This window comes from Callithrix jacchus, chromosome 17 (assembly GCF_049354715.1).
Source record: "Callithrix jacchus isolate 240 chromosome 17, calJac240_pri, whole genome shotgun sequence".
Lineage (NCBI taxonomy): Eukaryota > Metazoa > Chordata > Mammalia > Primates > Cebidae > Callithrix > Callithrix jacchus.
The window spans coordinates 35,755,799-35,773,609 of record NC_133518.1 but is presented as its reverse complement, the minus strand read 5'-3'; the positions used below and the strand labels follow the sequence as shown (position 1 = coordinate 35,773,609).

Sequence of the window (17,811 nt, the reverse complement as noted above, 5' to 3'; positions counted from 1 at the left end):
TACAAAGGGAGTTCTGCAGACGTTCTCCCTCTTTCCTTAATACATACACCCTACAGCTATCTACCTTTCTCACAAGTATATGAGCCACAATGCATATGAGCATGTTAAGGCTTTGGGTCTTAAAGAAATATTTTGTTTTCTTTTAAGCCACTATTTCCTAAACCCATTTAATCACCTAAACCTATTTTGGCAGTATGTGTATCCTAATAAAACTGAAGTTCTACAGAACACAGGTGAGAAAATGCTGTACTAGACTAAAAGTAAGTGTCTGGGATATGACATGAAGGATATAAGTTCTTTATGTGTGCTAATATGGGATAGAATGTACTACTGACTTTTGTGTCATTAGACTGAGCTTTGTGGCTATGTAAGCTTAGACGCACTTAACTTGTCTGATTCTCAGTTTACCCATCTGGAAATTGGGATTATAAGTGCCTCCTACAAAAGTTGCAGTAAAGTGCCATATAGTGTCTGCCACATATCCATGGCTCTAGGTGTCATTGATATATAGAAAGTTATATACATACAAAAGTATAATAAATGTTGATTGTCCTGACAGAAAGAAAAACCTAGGAATTCAGCCACTACTAATTATACAATATCAAAACAACAGGTTAATTCAAATAGTCCCAAACAATTTTCTGAAGGGATAATATCTACTTCAAAGATTGAGAAGCACTGATAACTAAGACCAGCTTCCACCATAATGCATTTTAAAAACTTGCTAAATTATCTTTTGTGTGTTACAAGTACGGTAGCCTTCCTGAAAAGTGTGCATGGAAGTTTCACTATTTTAAGCAAAGTTACGTAAAGTTCATTTTAGCAATCTGTGTTTTCCAAGAAGAAAAATCATATTCTTCCAAATGATGAAGGAACCATAATCCAATTTGCATTTTGGTGACAGCAAAACACAATGGCTTTGCTAGGAGTCACAAAATATCAATGACTCCTGGGCAATATTTTTACAGGATTCATTGCAAGGGGCAGTAATCTAAAAAATTAAATCAAGTTCAACAATATGACCTCAATCTAGTTACTGATATTAAAATACAACATCAAAATAGAAAACAAAATCTAAAATAACTTTCTTCTACCCACCAGAGTGTAACAGATAAAAATGAGGCTTTAAAAAGTATCTGTTCTAAAAGAACTATCTGATCTAAAGTGCTGGATGTCTTCTTTCTCTTTAGCTCCAGTTGGAATCATTCGTTTCTACTAGTTTCCCATTTTAATATTCAAATACTCAAGAAATACAATTTTTAGCCAAGCAAAATATCTGCTTTAAAGAATTCCTAGGCTAGGTGTGATGATTCATGCTTGTAATCCACTTTGGGTGGCTGAGGTGGGTGGATCACCTGATGTCAGGAGTTCAAGACCAGCCTGGCCAACATGGTAAAACCCTGTTTCTACTAAAAATACAAAAAAAAAAAAAAGTGCCAGGCTGGGTGGCACATGTCTGTAATCCCAGCTACTCAGGAGGCTGAGGCACAAGAATAACTTGAACCCAGCAGGCAGAAGTTGTAATGAGCTGAGATCACACCACTGCACTCCAGCCTGGGTGACATCGTGAGACCCTGTCTCCAAAAAAAAAAGAATTCCTCTTATTCTCAGGAGGGAAGGCATGAAGAGACTGGCTAAGCTTCTTCATTAAGGTTAACACTCTTAAAATAGAAGCAACTCTGCAATCACACAGTAATCTTTTTGGTCTTTGCAGTTTATCTATTTAAAAAGTGGAAGAGATAAACACAAGGCAATTCTTAAAAGGGTATGATTACTGCAGAATATTCTGGAAGGATGGATGATTTCCCAGCCTTTGCCCATGCTATTCCCTCTACTGGATCCTCACACCAAGCCCAGCTGTTGTTTCTGTGTGTGTTTTGCAGAGGGAGTGCTCAGCTGGCTCATTCCCTGCCAGTGCGTGGTCCACAGGCCTGACAGATCTTTTCTAGTCACACTTGAGCTCTGTCTGCCCCTGCCTCCAGGTGGCTTTTCTTCATCTTGTTACTGTATAATTACATTTCTACCCTTGAGAAGATTTATGCCCATTTCCTACAAAGACTTCACAGAGTTGGCCCCACACTCAATGAGCTGACCCTCACTTAACCAGGTTAACCTGGCACTCTGACATTGAGCAAGTCAATTTTGTGCATGACATCAGCCTTCTTACTGGAGAAGAGCACTTTGAGTTGGGCTCTGTGATCTCATGACTCCTCATAACTCCACCATAAGCATATCACTCCCACTTTATGGGTAAGAAATCTGAGGCCCACAGAGGTGATACAACTCACCCAAAGGTGCTGCTACCAAGAGTGGAGAAACAAGGATTCAATTCAGGGGTCCGTTGGCTAAAACTGTGTGCTTTTCAGGACATCATTTAATTCCACGTTATGGCTTTACAAAAACACTCCCTATTTACCAACTTGAGGTCATTTGAAAGAGACATAGAATAAAATCCATCCTCTTTTATGGTTTTGTTTTTTTAAACATCAAACTTAGATTTAGATCTCCTGAGCTTTTTTCCTTATTTAACTCTGCTTTGTATCCTTACTGGCTTCCCAGTGTTTGAAAGATGAAAGTAAACAATTATTAAACATAGGAAGGAGCCACTTCCTAAGGCTATTCCAAAGACAGCAAAATAAATCTCACACTCAAAAAACAGAGAGAGAGAGAGATGAAAGTGGCAGGGGGTGCAAGTGGGAAGAACTGAAGTAATAAACTGAAGAACAGTAAAACAAACAGTACAAACTATTCTGGTGTGACTCCTCACAAGCCAGTCTGTACAATCTTCTCAGTGCAAAGATGACAGCCTACACCAAAGACACCAGGAGAGCAGCTTTAACATACTGCATTTGTAAGACACAAGTTTGACCCTGGTCTTTCCAACAATTTAGATTCACAACACAGAGAGGAGCCATCTAAGAGCAGAGTGTAGAAAACCACAGGCACTATGGTAAACAATTATCAGAAAGCAATTATTTATATTAATCACAGAAACAATTACTTTCCGATCATCAGTGACAATGGAGGAGGAACTTGCATGAATAACTCCAAATAGTGGATGTGCCGGCTGTCATTTATTTTTGGTTCTAGAATATCTTCTGAGAGTTTATGACTTTGATAATTAAGACTAGATAAAGCTAATAAGATTAACATCAGTTTCTGCAATTGGAAGTCTCACTCCTTGAGAAAAGGAGAAAAAGAAAGGTGATGGGAAAGCCTGCTGAGGCTGGGCCTGAAGGGCGCACAGGGTGGAGACCAGGTGAAAGTAACCCTGACTCTCTTATCTTTCTTTAATCACTGAGGGAGGATATTGCTACCATGTTGGAACTTGGAACCAACAATTTAAAGTCCTCTGAGTTGCTCAACCTTCCAAATGCCCACTGCCAATTGCTTTTTAAATGCAGTGAATGACATGAAAAAATTTGCTTACTGGAGCTATAAACCAGTGTCACTTTCCAAGAGAAACGGCAGCCCGTATACAAGTAAAAACTAGCATGGCGTAAATGCACCACTGTGGAAGCATGGCAAAGCAGAGAGTGGTGTCTTGATGCAATTGTGAGGAAGGGGCTATATGGAGTAAAGATGAATTTTAAAAACCACAGAATTTAAAATCCTGTGCCCAGATGCAAAACTATACTTGTATGAGGAAGGGGCTAGAGTTTATTGATAGTGCCTGGGGGTTCAGCGGCTTTTCAGTTGTTATTTTATGTTGCTGAGGACACTGTTTCTGGTTGAATTTTAAAACCGAGATGACCGTACTTGCTTTGGCAGTACATATACTAAAACTGGAAAGATACTGGGGAGATTAGCATGACCTCTGCATGAGAACGACATACAAATTCATGAAGTGTTCCATATTTTGTCTAACATTTCTGTAGACACTGGGGACTACTGGGTGTGAGGAGGAACAAGGGGTGAAAACTAACTACTGGGTGCTATGCTCACTACCTGGGTGACGAGATCAGTCGCATCCCAAACCTCAGAATCACAAAACATAAATACCCACATAGCAAACTTGCACGTGTACCCCTGAATCTAAAATAAAAGTTGGAAATTATAAAAATAAAATATGGTAAAAATAAAATTGAGATGACCAAAGAGATCATTTGAAAAACACAAACGCACTGCAAGTGCTGGCAGGCTTTGCTCCTACCTGTATCCATCTCATCCACGTTGCTAAGGAAGTCCTCTGGAGTTGTGGGGACACTGTAGCACCCTAACCCCAGGCCACTGTCAGTGCTCTGCTCCCTCGAATGATATGGTCCTCTGCAGAGCAAAAGATGGAGAAACTTCAACGTTAGCCCACTAAGTAAGTCTCAAAATTAAAACAAAGTCACAAAAGCTCTAAACTAGTGTAATTGTGCCATTCTGCCCAACTTTCCAGGTTGGGCAGGACAGAAAGCTGACTCTGATTCCCTTTAATTTTAAAATGTATAAACTCATGAAAATGAAAGTAATCATGTGTGGTCATTCACAATAAATTGACATTGAATTCCTTTTCACCACAAATTAACCATTTGAACACTCTTCTACATACAGAGTATGACACCATTTATGTAAGACTTTTTAAAAACCAGAAACAATGTTGAATGTTGCTTATGGATACACACACTGACAGGCAGTAAGAGCTATAAAAATCTATGTGATGGACACACACCACTTTCTGAACAAAAGGAACAAAAGGGAACAAAAGGGAAAAGAAATAAAATTTCAGTGGTTGGGGGATGAATTCAAATACTAATTATAATCTTTATTTATTAAAAATAAGATTGGATGAAAATATGGCAAATCTGGGTAATGGGTACATGGGTAACTCATGTTATCCTTTCTACTTTTCTGTATTTCAAATACTTTAAAATCAGCAACTTAAAAATTCCATTACTTATTATTTCAGCTACTGTTTGTTTTTATCTCTATCTTTAATAATTTTCATAATTGTATTTGTTTCCTTACCAGATGTTCCTGCAAGGGCCGAAGAAAAGACATAGGAAATAGAGCACTGCCCTTTTAATTTGATTTAAAACCTACTTCGGCTCATGAAGGTATTTCTGGCTAAATTCTCTTTCTCTTTTGCTCCTTTGTTTTAATTACTTTTTAAATTGTGAAATAGTTTTAAACTCACATAGAAGATGCAACAGGAGTATAGAGAATTCCCATGTACCCTTCCTTCACCAGCTTCCCCAGTGATAACATCTTACATAACCATAGTGCAATTACCAAAACCAGACTGTAGAATACTATTAAGTAAACTATAGACCTTACTCACATTTCACCCTGAACATCACATCATCTTAATTGTTCTGTTCTCAATTTGCCATACAGCATGCTTTTATCCCCATTGGTTACATAAAACCACAAGATTCTTCCAAGTACAAGTACTAGACAACACCATCGTGTTTAAATTATAGGTTCACGCCCATTTTCAAATTCTTAACTAGGGATTTACTCTGTATTATATCACCAATTTTTAAATTTGGGAATTTTAAAAAAATGTAGATGATTTTCCCTGCTTTACTTTTTTCTGCCAGCTCCTCCCACTTCCTTTCTTTATTCTCACCCTCCACCCTCAAGCTCCCCACCTCTTCCTAATGTAAACAAAGATCCTACTATAGTCTAATATGAAGAGAGCAAAATACGTGTGCCCCAAATGTTAACTTACCCATTGAGGAAAGGATCTGAGCTATTATTAGTGATGGATCTCATGTCTGGGGTCATGGCGGGCGGATTGACAGCAGCCTGAACTGGGGCAAGAGTCTCAGCTTCCATGGGGAGCTGTCGACAGAGGGCAGCTTCCTATAGAAGGAACAACAGAGTGGGAAGCAAGAGTCATTCACTCATTGTCACAAACCATGAGCAGAGTGTACTTCACATCAAAACTTTTCACCAAATATTTACTCCAAGTTAAAATCACCAGGCAACCATTAGTATTCTTTCTCTGAAGAAAGTCTTACAGACTAAATCACTTCACATTCACAAAGTTAATGGGAAGCTCAGCTATTATCTGACCTAAGGGCACTTAATGTTGCAATCATCCCACCCGTGCAATTATTTAAGCACCCAAATCATAGAAAGTCCTCTCAAAACACTTTCTCAGAGACAAGGCTATTTCTATCTCAGGTTCTCAAACCAAATTTACATCAGTCAAAGCAATCAGACTCCTCTGGACTATAAGGTACATTCTGGTCTTTGCCACTTACAGGCCAATAAAACTGTGGGATTAGAGTCCAGGCTCTAAACTGCATCTGGCATTTTTATGGTTACAGGTAGGAAAGCAAAACAATGAGTTGAAAAGTTTGCTTTAAAAAAGTCAATCAGTGGCCAGGCATGGTGGCTCATGGCCATAATCCCAGAACTTTGGAAGGTCAATGTGGGCGGATCACTGGAGCCCAGAAATTCAAGACCAGCCTGGGCAACATGGTGAAATGCTGTCTTTACAACAAATACAAAAATTAGCTGGGCATGGTGCTACTTGGGAGGCTGAGGTAGGAGGATCTCTCATGCCTGAGAGGTTGAGACTAAAGTGAGCAGAGATCACACCGCTGCACTCCAGCCTGGGTGACAAGTGAGATCCTGTCTCAAAAAAAAAAAAAAAAAAAAGTCGATCTATTTGACTACTTTGTGGACTAAAATTCTGGAGCTGGGGAGCCATGTAGATCCAATCCAAATTCCACAGACAAGTAACTATTTCATAGCATACGATTTTATTAGCAAAAACAAATAATACAAGCATTATTTTATAAAAACTAGCATTACGTTGCCAAGGAGAGTCAATCCAAAAGGTTGCAAATTTACTGACTGCAATTATTTCTCTAGGTGTAATCTCCAGGAGTCTCTCCATTTTCACAAACACGACCAGACATCAAATTCCTTTCAAATTTGCTGCTGTTTCCAGAAAAGAATACTTTTGTATGTTTACACTTGCATCCCAAACCAAGGTTAGGCCTTTCCCCATATTTATGCCTATCAGTTTCCCACTTTCCATGCTGAAGTCATTGGTCTCACCATCCCTCAAACCCTAAAACCATGGCTACAATGGCAAACAGAACACTTAGGACTTCTAAGTTATAGTATCTTTGTTAGATCTCTTCTAGCCCTAACATGCTGTGACTTCAGAGCGTAAATGCTGTCTAGACAAGTCCTGGTGAGGTCATCGGCTATAAAAATTTTCAGTTACTAGAGTTCATTGTGCTGCTACAAACCATGAGAGACCTGATTGATTTTTTTTTTAACTGTACTGTTTACTTATACTGAAATAAATCTTCTAGCTGGAAAGGGTCTCTGGCTCACTTCTGTTCATCTAGATCGTAAATAATCAAAATACCTAACAAACACATTTTATTCAGGAATCTATAAAAAGCAAACTGAAAAACATGGAGTTTTTTTGGTAAAAAGATTTCAACCATCATCTAAATCTTGGAAGTGCCTTCTGAATAAACCTAGAAAAATCAATTTATTTTCTGATAGTTGTTTTTAACATGACAGGCAAGGTGCATTAGAAATGTTATTATCCAGCCAAAGTTCTCCTGAAAGGCTCAGAAGGAACGACAGGGATTGAATCTGACATAAAAGCCTGGACCCCAGCAGTCCCCATCCCTCATGCATACTTACACACCCTGAGCCACAGTTTGAAAATTGTATCTGGTCATTGGTAAATTTCTAGTACTTTATTAACCATAAACGCAAGAATCTTTTGACTAATAATCCTTATTATCCAAAAACACAAGTTTTACTAGACTATTACATTTTTCAATGATTCTGAATAAATGTGGGAGTTTACCTATAAATATATATACTTTTAATATAAAAGTTGATGAGATGGCTGCATTCCTTTCTATTTGACAAAACTTTATCAACGTGTGTCTTAAGAATACTAGTTGAGGGTGTGGTGGCTCACACCTGTAATCCCAGCACTTTGGGAGGCTGAGGAGGGCAGATCATGAGGTCAGGAGTTCAAAACCAGCCTGGCCAACACAGTGAAACCCCGTCTCTACTAAAAATGCAAAAATGATCTGGGCATGGTGGCACGTGCCTGTAGTCCCAGCTACTCAGGAGGCTGCGGCAGGAGACTTGCTTTAACCGGGACCTGGGAGGCAGAGGTTGCAGTGAGCAGAGATTGTGCCACTGCACTCCAGCCCAGACTGCAGAGAGAGACTCCATCTCAAAGAAAAAAAAAAAAGATGAATGTGCAATTTCCAGGAGTTCTAAATTTAGATATAGTTTAGATATAGTAAGAATCATTTCTAGAGCTTCATGGGATTAAAAAAATACATTATATATAATATATATGAATTGTTATCTGTAATTATACATAAAATTAAATTACAATAATGAATATCAAAAATTAGATATAAAATAAATAGTTCTAAACTTTCCTATTAATTTAAATTACTCCTAGCTATTTCCAGTAAATAAAACATAAAATAATGCTGTGTGTGCCTAAATATATAAATAAAATTTAAGGGATTATTTAGAATAACCAAAGCTGAAAAGCCTATACTATGCTGGGGGAATGTTTCACTGTGCCATTTCACATTTGTTCTACCTATTTTAAATTAAAGAGAACAGAAGCTCTATTCTCCAGCATTGCCATTTCCTTAACTACCCTGAAGACTTAACCACCAAGTCATCCTAAGGGCAAATGCTGCCTTCTGTCTGTAGGGGGCTCACAGTATCACTTTCTACCTTCAACTGAGTAATAAATGAGAGAAAAATCAGAAAGGGTGTTGAATGATGTACCAGGAATAATAATAATAATTATTATTATTATTATTTGTTTGTTTGTTTTGAGATGGAGACTTGCTGTTGCCCAGGCTGGAGTGCAGTGATGTGATCTTGACTCACTGCAACCTCTGCCTGCCGGTTTCAAGCTATTCTTGCGCCTCAACCTCCCAAGTAGCTGGGACTACAGGCATGTGCCACCACACCCAGCTAATTTTTGTATTTTTAGTGGAGATGTGGTTTCACCATGTTGCGCACACTAGTCTCCAACTCCTGGCCTCAAGCGATAAGCTATTCTTGTGCCTCAACCTCCCAAGTAGCTGGGACTACAGGCATGTGCCACCACACCCAGCTAATTTTTGTATTTTTAGTGGAGATGTGGTTTCACCATGTTGCGCACACTAGTCTCCAACTCCTGGCCTCAAGCGATCTGCCCATGTTGGCCTCCCAAAGTGCTGAGATTAAAGGTGTGAACCACTGCACCCGGCCTGAATAATACTTTGAAATATAAATTAGGCCAGTCTGAGTTAGAAAGTTATTATTTATAATACAACACTTTGCCTAAGATTATTCCAAAATCATTCTTGGGTCACAAGTTATTCCACACAGCAGCCAAAGTGAAGCTCAAGTGGCCCCCTGCTCTAAAGCCACCTGCTTCCTGTTCTACCTGGATGGTAAATAGAGGCAGGTCCTCACTGCAGCCCACCGCACCCTGCATCACAGCCCCTGACCACCCTTTCCTCCCATGTCTCTGATGTGCTCCCCTCCTTTATCCCTTTCCAGTCTCCTGGTTTCTCTGCTGCTCCTCCCCTCTCCTGCACCTGCACCAACTGTTCCCTTTGCTTGCAAGGTGTTTCTCGGATCTTCCTAAAGCTCATTCCCTCACTTCATGCCTGCCTCATATAGATGTCACCTCTTCAAAGATGTTCCTACCTCACCCCTGTCTAAAATGGCCTCACACTTGTCATTTTCTACTTATTTATTTATGAGACCTAGTCTCACTCTGTCACCCAGGCTGGTGTGCAGTGGCACAATCTCAGTTCACTGCAACCTCCACCTCCCAGGTTCAAGCAATTCTCTGCCTCAGCCTCCCGAGTAGCTGGGATTCCAGGTGCCCACCACCATCCCCCACTAATTTTTGTATTTTTAATAGAGGCAGGGCTTCACCATCTTGGTCAGGCTGGTCTTGAACTCCTGACCTCGTGATCTACCTGCCTTGGCCTCCCAAAGTGCTAGGATTACAAGGGTGAGCCACCATGCCTGGCCCACCCTGTCACTTTCTATCTCTTAATCTGCATTAATTTTCCTCAATGTAACCTAGGTCTTCATTCTCTGTCTTTCCTACTAGAATGTAAGCTTTACAAGGGAAGGGGCCTTGTTTGTCATGTTCACTCCAGTATCTTAACTAACTTAACAGGGCTAGGCATACAGTGGGTACTTGGAAATATAAACTAAGAACATCCAATCTCATCTCAACCACAAATATGAGTGAAATAATATCTTATTGTATACAACCCAACTAGCCAGGTGCAGATTCCATCCTCAGGAAATGGTCCTACTGCACTCTTTCCTGCCCCTAACAAGGGATGAACAGGAGGGTCGAATGGTCAGGAGACAGATGCTTGAATTGGAACCCTGGTCCTGCTATCTGCCAGCAAGTTATTTAACTTGCTGATCTTCGCTTTTAAAGTGGAGATAGTAAGAGCACCCACCGAAGAAGGCTGCTGTGAGGATAAAGCAGGATAACACTACTACAGGGCCCAGCACTCAAGATTACATAATACATGCTTAAGAAATTATTAGTATTATTTCATTTTCTGAATTCCAATCTCAAAACACTAAAATAAACAATTTAAAAAGTCATACTGTCGGCTGGGTGTGGTGGCTCACGCCTGTAATCCTAGCACTTTGGGAGCCTAAGGAGGGCGGATCATAAGGTCAGGAGTCCAAGATCAGCCTGGCCAACCTGGTGAAACCCCGTGTCTACTAAAAATACAAAAATTACCTGGGTATGGTGGTAGGTGCCTGTAATCCCAGTTACTTGGGAGGCTGAGGCAGGGGAATTGCTTGAACCTGGAAGGGGGAGGTTACAGTGAGCCAAGATTGCACCACTGCACTCCAGCCTGGGTGCCATCTTCTCTCACTTGGAAACCGTTGTCAGTTTATTTACTATGCAATAGACATTCATTGTTTTGTATCCAGGTAGCTTTGGTTTAATATGCCACTGCTTTGTCTTTCTGTTACACATACAGTTTTGATTTATTTACAGTATATGCTGTGCCATTTTGATTTTTATATCGTTTGGTTGGTTGAATCAATTTGCGACACTCAAACACTTGAGGTGATAGTTATTAAAAACAATACCAGTATTTGATCCAGTTTCCTCTCGACTATGTTATACCTGGACATTTTAGGTGTTTATCAAAGGTCTTTTATGGGGAAGAAAGTAAATGTATGAAATAGTAATTGTGTGACATTTATGGGTAATGTTGGCCCTGAGCAAACTTTTGAAAACTTGGTTGACAAAATTTTGGATCAACTGAAAAAAAAGCATGACTTTTGAAATCTCTGAATGCCTTGGTTCTCAGTATTATCATTCTTTATTGGATTTATTTCTTATTAAAATATGTAGTTTTTAAGACTTTTTTTCTGACAGTATTATGTAATTTTTTAGTGTGGGTAGATGGGAGTGTCGCTTGTATGTCATCGTACAGCTGACATGCATTTTTGTCTACTCTTTATTATCTTAGTAGTTTCATGTTATGTATGTACCATAACCAACCTATTGCCTATGAGAAACATGTAAGATAATGTATTTATAGCCATTGTTGCAGAGCAAGAATCTGTCTCAAAAAAAAAAAGAAGTGACACTGTCATGTGGAACTGATCCACTTTAAGTGGTGAGAGATTTCTTTCTGGTCAACTTTTACTTTGGAGGGATTAAATGAAAGTGAAATTCATCATAATGGTCAGCAAGGCTAAGAAAACATTTTTTTTAAACAAGAGAGGTTTATAAACCATTTTTATATAACACAAAATTCATTCTGAATATAAATAGAAAATAATGAGATGTTTTATTTCCCTTAAATTTCTTTCTTTTTCTTTTTTTTTTTTAAAGACGAGGTTTCACCATGTTGGTCAGGCTGGTCTTGAACTCCTGACCTCAGGTGATCCACCCGCCTTGGCCTCCGAAGTGCTTGGATTACAGGCGTGAGCCATCACGCCCGGTCTTGCCTTAAATTTCATAATATAAGTTCTATATTTACAACTTTAAAAATTCTAGCCTTTTTTTTTTTAATGAAAACACTTCCCTATTTCACCCTATGAACTGAAAGAGAAAAAGAGACAGTACAAAACCCAAGGTCTGAAAATAAAAGGGCTAACCTCACCAACATATTCCCATCCAAACAGGGGAGGATTTGTTTTTTCTTTTTAGACAGTCTTGCTCTGTCACCAGGCTGTGGTGCAGTGGCGTGATCTCGGCTCACTGCAATCTCCACCTCCTGGAGTCAAGCAATTCTCCTGCCTCAGCCTCCAGAGTAGTTGAGATTACAGGTGTGTGCCACACACCCAGCTACATTTTTTTGTATTTTTAATAGAGATGGGGTTTCACCATGTTGGCCCGGATGGTCTTGATCTCCTGACCTCATGTTCTGACCGCCTCGGCCTCGCAAAGTGCTGGGATTACAGGCGTGAGCCACCGCGCTCGGCCGAGGATTTTGTTTTAAACTAAATTTAGGTATAAAATTAAAGCCCAAACCCAGTAGGATTGGGACTGCCACGTGACATCCACTACCCTTGCGTGGGTAAAAATGAAAGGTGAACATCTGACTTACACCAAACTGCAGCAGTCAAAATGGATGAAACTGAAGCAGCTGAAGCAAAGACAAAGACAGGCACTGGATGAAGTAAACTTCCATGGAAACAGAGGGGTGACACTTGGCCACGGCTGGGCGAGGGCATGACTCAAGGCCTCTGCCACAGAGCATTGGTGGTGCAGCTGTCTTCACTCAGCGCCCCATCCTTCCTCTGCTCCCTCTAGTCAAGGCAGGACAACAAACACTAAGCTGACTTGTCACTCATTTCCCACTGTGCTCCAACTAATGAGGTATATTCACAGATCCCTTCCAGGGTCCCCTCTGTGTCCACCCTGTCCTCCAAACAAACCTTCAGCTTCCTAGACCAAGCTCAAAACCTGCTTTCCATCTCAAGAAGCAGGTCATCATTGCTTCTCTAGATATTCCAACTGACCTCTTCCTCAATCAACCTTCAAGTGCAAGGCTGCATCCAGGTCCCTACTCAACACCTCACCTTATTGAAATTTTTATAGAGTGACCAGAGAACAATCAGGATAGAGAGGGGTCAGGGCATCACATCCTATAAGGAAGCATGGGGCTATTTAACCAAAAGGGAAGACTGAAAGGGTACACAGTGGCTCTCAAACTATTAGTGAACTGTTACAGGAAAGAAGGAAAATCTCGTGTAGCCTAGATTTGAGGCAGATATGATGAAGGGCTTTCTAGTCACTTATGAGTTCAGGCAGGACCCTGCTTCTCAATTCTCCAAGCTATTAACCACCAGAATTTTCAAACAGTAGTTGGGGGTTCAGTGCTATTAGACATGTCCAGATTTTGGCACAGGAAAGGCAGCATGGCCCACAAGAAAAAATGTCTTTGGAACCACAAGGATTGGAGTTCAAATCCCGGTTCAGCTACTGTATGTTGTGGCACGTTGAACTAAATTCTTAATCTTTCTTGATAGTTTGTTCATCTGGGAAAAAAAAAGGTGGTTTATAAGACTGACCTTGCTGGGCTGCTGTAAAGATTAGACAGCGTGTTTGTGATGGACCTGGCACAGCAAGGCAGTCAACAGAACAAGCTGCTGATGGTGTTAAATGGTGTGGCAGGAGAATATTAGCTAAAAATTGCATATTATTGTGTGTGAAACACTGTTCCCAGCCCTTTAACATGTTATTTCCTCTCATCCTCATAACAATCCAATTGTCTCCATTTTACAGATGAGGCCCAGAGTCAAGAGTGTGGCAAAGTCTCGGTGTGGCAGAGGGAAAAAAAAGCTGAGGGTTGAGGTTGGCATACCTCAGATTGTCAACTCTTTCATGACTGGCTAGGAGACTTGGGCAAGTTACTTCATTTCTCTGAGCCTGTTTTCCCAGCTATAAAATAAAAACACCAGCCCCTTTACCTCAGACAGTTCAGAGGAAATTTAATAAAACAGCTAGTTTAACTTTCCTGAACACAGTTTTCCTCCCTGAACAGGGCAACAGAATGAACTGGATGTATCTGATGATACTTTTCAATGTATATGAGTGGAGCTCACATCCTAGGAATTCACAACCCACCAAGCAAAGTTATAAGTTCCGATTTTAAGGGCACTTTTCAGAAGGAAAGCTCTCCCTGCTAACCCTGCCCCAACCCGCCTCCAATAATTTTATTTTTTGTCTGTGTCCAAGCTTGGGGTGGAAAGACTTGCAAAATAAGAGCTTGAGAATCTCTTGGTGAGTTTGTGGTCATCTATCTAGCTCTCTGAAGTGAGTAATTATATGTGGTTTAAAAAACATCCTCTCCTAGCAGCTGGAGGACGGGTGGTGTGTAAAATAGCTGGAGAAGTATGGATGTGAAGACAAATGATAATTTGTGAGCTGAAGATGTCCCTGGAAGCAAACCTCAGGCCTCCTATCCTCCCAGGTCACTGGCCTGCAGCTTGCCTGTGGAATAAACCAGCAGAGGAGGTGAGAAAGTAAGCAGCAGCTGAAAGCATCCTGCAGCTCTGTCCCACCTTGGCTGAGAAAGCACTCCGCCAGCCAGCTCCTGCCCTCACCTGAAGGCACTTCAAAAGGGAAACAAATGACAATCAACTCTTCAGAGGCTGCTCTATTTTATTTCATGTGTGTGGCCAGGGACTCTACAAAAATGGAAGATTGGATTGTTTTAATTATAAAGGGTGGGGTGAGTAGAAAAAAATGAAAAAATAAAGGACAATATTTTGAAATCCTAACATTAAAATAGTTATTCTGGATGCAGAGAAGTTGCTTTCTCTGCCAAAACCCTGAGGGACTTCAGAGGGAGGATGCTGAATTATTTGCCTTCTTTACGAGGGAAAGAAAGTACTGATGTATATCTCTTTTTAACTCTGTGCCAAGGGATTCTGAAATGCACTGTCACATTTCCCGGAGCCTCCCTTTTTGAAACAACTCATCACTCATGCTCAGCTGCCAGATTGTCCCTATAAAGAACTGTCTAAACACCGATACTTTTAGGAGGGCATTTAAGTTTGTCATTATTATCTATGGTCTATTTGTTGCTCTTTTTATTCAGAGTGTATATAACAAATTGTATTGTTTCACAATTGGTTTCTGTTGTGTCTTCAAATCACATTAAGGAAAACATTATGATTTAGATACTATTCTGTCTTCACTTAAAAAGAAGGCTGAGGCCTGCTGCAGTGGCTCACGCCTTGTAATCTCAGCACTTTGGGAGGCCGAGGTGGGCAGATCACTTGAGGCCAGGAGTTCAAGACCAGCCTAGCCAACATGGCAAAACCCCATCTTTACTAAAAATACAAAACATTAGCCAGGCATGGTATCCCAGCTACTCAAGGGGCTGAGGCAGGAGAATCACTTGAACCTGGGAGATGGAGGTTGCAGTGAGCCAAGATTGCACCACTGCACTGCAGCCTGGGAAACAGTGAGGCTCTGTCTCAAAAAACAAACAACAACAAAAATGCTGAATGGATTTTGAAATGGAATATTTCTTCATATATCAATGATCTTATTAAAATCAGAAATAAGAAGTTGCTTTTACTTAGTGTAAACTTGGTGAACCCCCATTTTAAAACTATGCTCAATTTATAAAAGTTTTCAAATTTTATTTCATTTATTTATTTTAATTGACCAAATATTGGTGTATATTTATCATATACAACCTGTTGTTTTGAAAAAAAGCTTTCTTTTCAAAAGACTTGATTTGAAGGCTGGGCACAGTAGTTCATGCCTATAATGCCAGCACTTTGGGAGGCCAAGGCGGGCAGATCACTTGAGGCCAGGAATTTGAGACCAGCCTAGCCAACATGGTGAAACCCCGTCTCTACTAAAATATAAAAAATTAGCCAGATGTGGTGACACACACCTGTAATCCCAGCTACTTGGGAGGCTGATGCATGAGAATCACTTGAGTCTGGGAGGTGGAGGTTGCAGTGAACCAAGATCATACTACTGCACTCCATCCTAGGTGATGAAGTGAGACTGTGTCTCAAAAACAAACAAAAAAAATGATTTGAATTGATACTATTACTCAACAACCAGGGCACACTGGGACATTTTGGAAAACTGATTATTTCTGGGGCATGTAGGCAAATAAAACACTTGACACAAGCTAGAATAGAAGCTTCGTGAGGGAACAGGCCATCTGTTTCTCACAGCCATACATTTAATGCCTAGAGCATTTGTAAAACAAATACATGAATGAATGAACTTAAACAGCCAAGCTTATATGGAGGGACTTATAAATTCACAAAATGTTAAACGACATGGACCTCTGCTATTCCAGTCAACTCTGAAACCTGATGCTAAGAAGTGCTTTTCTAAAAGTTAAATAGTCCCCTGTTCTGAAGCAAAGGCTATGAAATAGCCACCACTTATGCTTCATGACTGCTCCAATACGACGCTTTCCTAGCTCTCTAAACAGCTATTCTTTGCATGACAAAAAACAGGCCCAGAACCTTCCCAGGCCAGTGCTGCTCACAGCCAGGTGTGTCCCCCTTCAGGAGCCCTCTGTCAGGATGGCTGTGAGAGGTCGGCCAGCTGGCCCACTTGGCCCCATGGCTGTCAAGGCCGGCAGAAATCCCACAGACCTGCCAAAAGGATTCCGGGGCCTCCCTCTTTCCTTGTCCTTGTTGCCCTGACGACCAGAGGCTGGGCTTAGTCAGCATTTTTGTTCGAGGAATTGCATTTTCCTGTCCCCCAACCCCCAAATAAAAAAAAAAAAGGTTGAGGGTAAAAACAGGGCTGAACTTGCTTGGGAGTAATGGTTTCTCTACAAGGCAGCCCCCATGAAGGGTCAAGGAGGAAGGCTTCGAAACTTACTGTCTTCCAGGTACTGGTCCTCGAAATTAAAATCTTCCAGACAGATGGCCACAAACCATTATATTTAAAAGAATTGTACAAATGAAAAGAAACACTCTCTTCAGGTAAAGCCATATGACTGTTTTCATGTCAAGGAATTGTTCCTTTAGATAAACAGGCACTGAGAAACCTGTTTCTCAATGTCTTACCTGTGACTACAATTTCCCATTTCATTTGGTAAAGTTGCAATCATGCCTTTTAGGGTACTGAGCAAATACTGCATTTTCAGTTGTAACAACAGAATATTCTGTAGTCATTGTGGGTGGGTGTGGCTCATGACATTTAAAAATTTATGTATGGCCTGTTGTAAAAATGATTCTAGGTGCTTGGAATGGGTACATACAAAGTCACAGCACAACTTCACAGCTGACACACAATAAACAAATAACTTCACAATATATTAATAAGAGGTAACAAAACAGTATTAGAGTATGCTGCCACTTTTGTTTTTTATAAAAACAAAGTAAGCTGGGTGCGGTGTCTCAGGCCTGCAATCCCAACACTTTGGGAGGCCAAGGCGGTCGGACCACAAGGTCAGGAGATCGAGACCATCCTGGCCAACATGGTGAAAGCCCGTCTCTACCAAAATACAAAAAATTAGCCAGGCGTGGTGGCATGCGCCTGTAGTCCCAGCTACTCAGGAGGCTGAGGCAGGGGAATCGCTTGAACCTGGGAGGCGAAGGTTGCAGTGAGCTGAGATAGTGCCACTACACTCCAGCTTGGTGACAGAGCAAGACTCCGTCTCAAAACAAACAAACAAAAAAAACAAAGTAGACACACTGATACACATGATATATACAAAAAGACTAGAAAGAAATCACCAACCTATTTACAGACACCCTATCTAGGTAAGAGTATGAGTGATTGTAATTTTCTTTTTTGTTGTTTAGTATTTTATACATCGTACCTTAAACATATGTTTTGTCTTTCTGTGTGTGGCAATTAATTTTCTT

The 17,811-nt window shown here is 40.5% G+C and overlaps 1 protein-coding gene and 1 non-coding gene across 10 annotated transcripts in view; one reads left to right on the top strand and one right to left on the bottom strand.

Moving 5' to 3' along the window:
* The window catches only part of WWTR1 (WW domain containing transcription regulator 1), a 256,364-nt gene that overhangs the window by 4,224 nt on the left and 234,329 nt on the right, over positions 1-17,811 (bottom strand). For all 9 annotated transcript variants that reach the window (XM_078354015.1, XM_054247076.2, XM_035278425.3 and 6 more), the window contains 2 exons: positions 5,660-5,793; positions 4,154-4,266 (listed from right to left, as the gene is read on the bottom strand). In XM_078354015.1, the coding sequence (XP_078210141.1) occupies positions 4,154-4,266; positions 5,660-5,793 (247 nt within the window). The remainder of the gene's footprint in view (positions 1-4,153; positions 4,267-5,659; positions 5,794-17,811) is intronic.
* Positions 3,756-3,862, top strand: LOC118149005 (U6 spliceosomal RNA). The gene has a single exon (XR_004736181.1). It is a non-coding gene; the product is annotated as a U6 spliceosomal RNA (small nuclear RNA).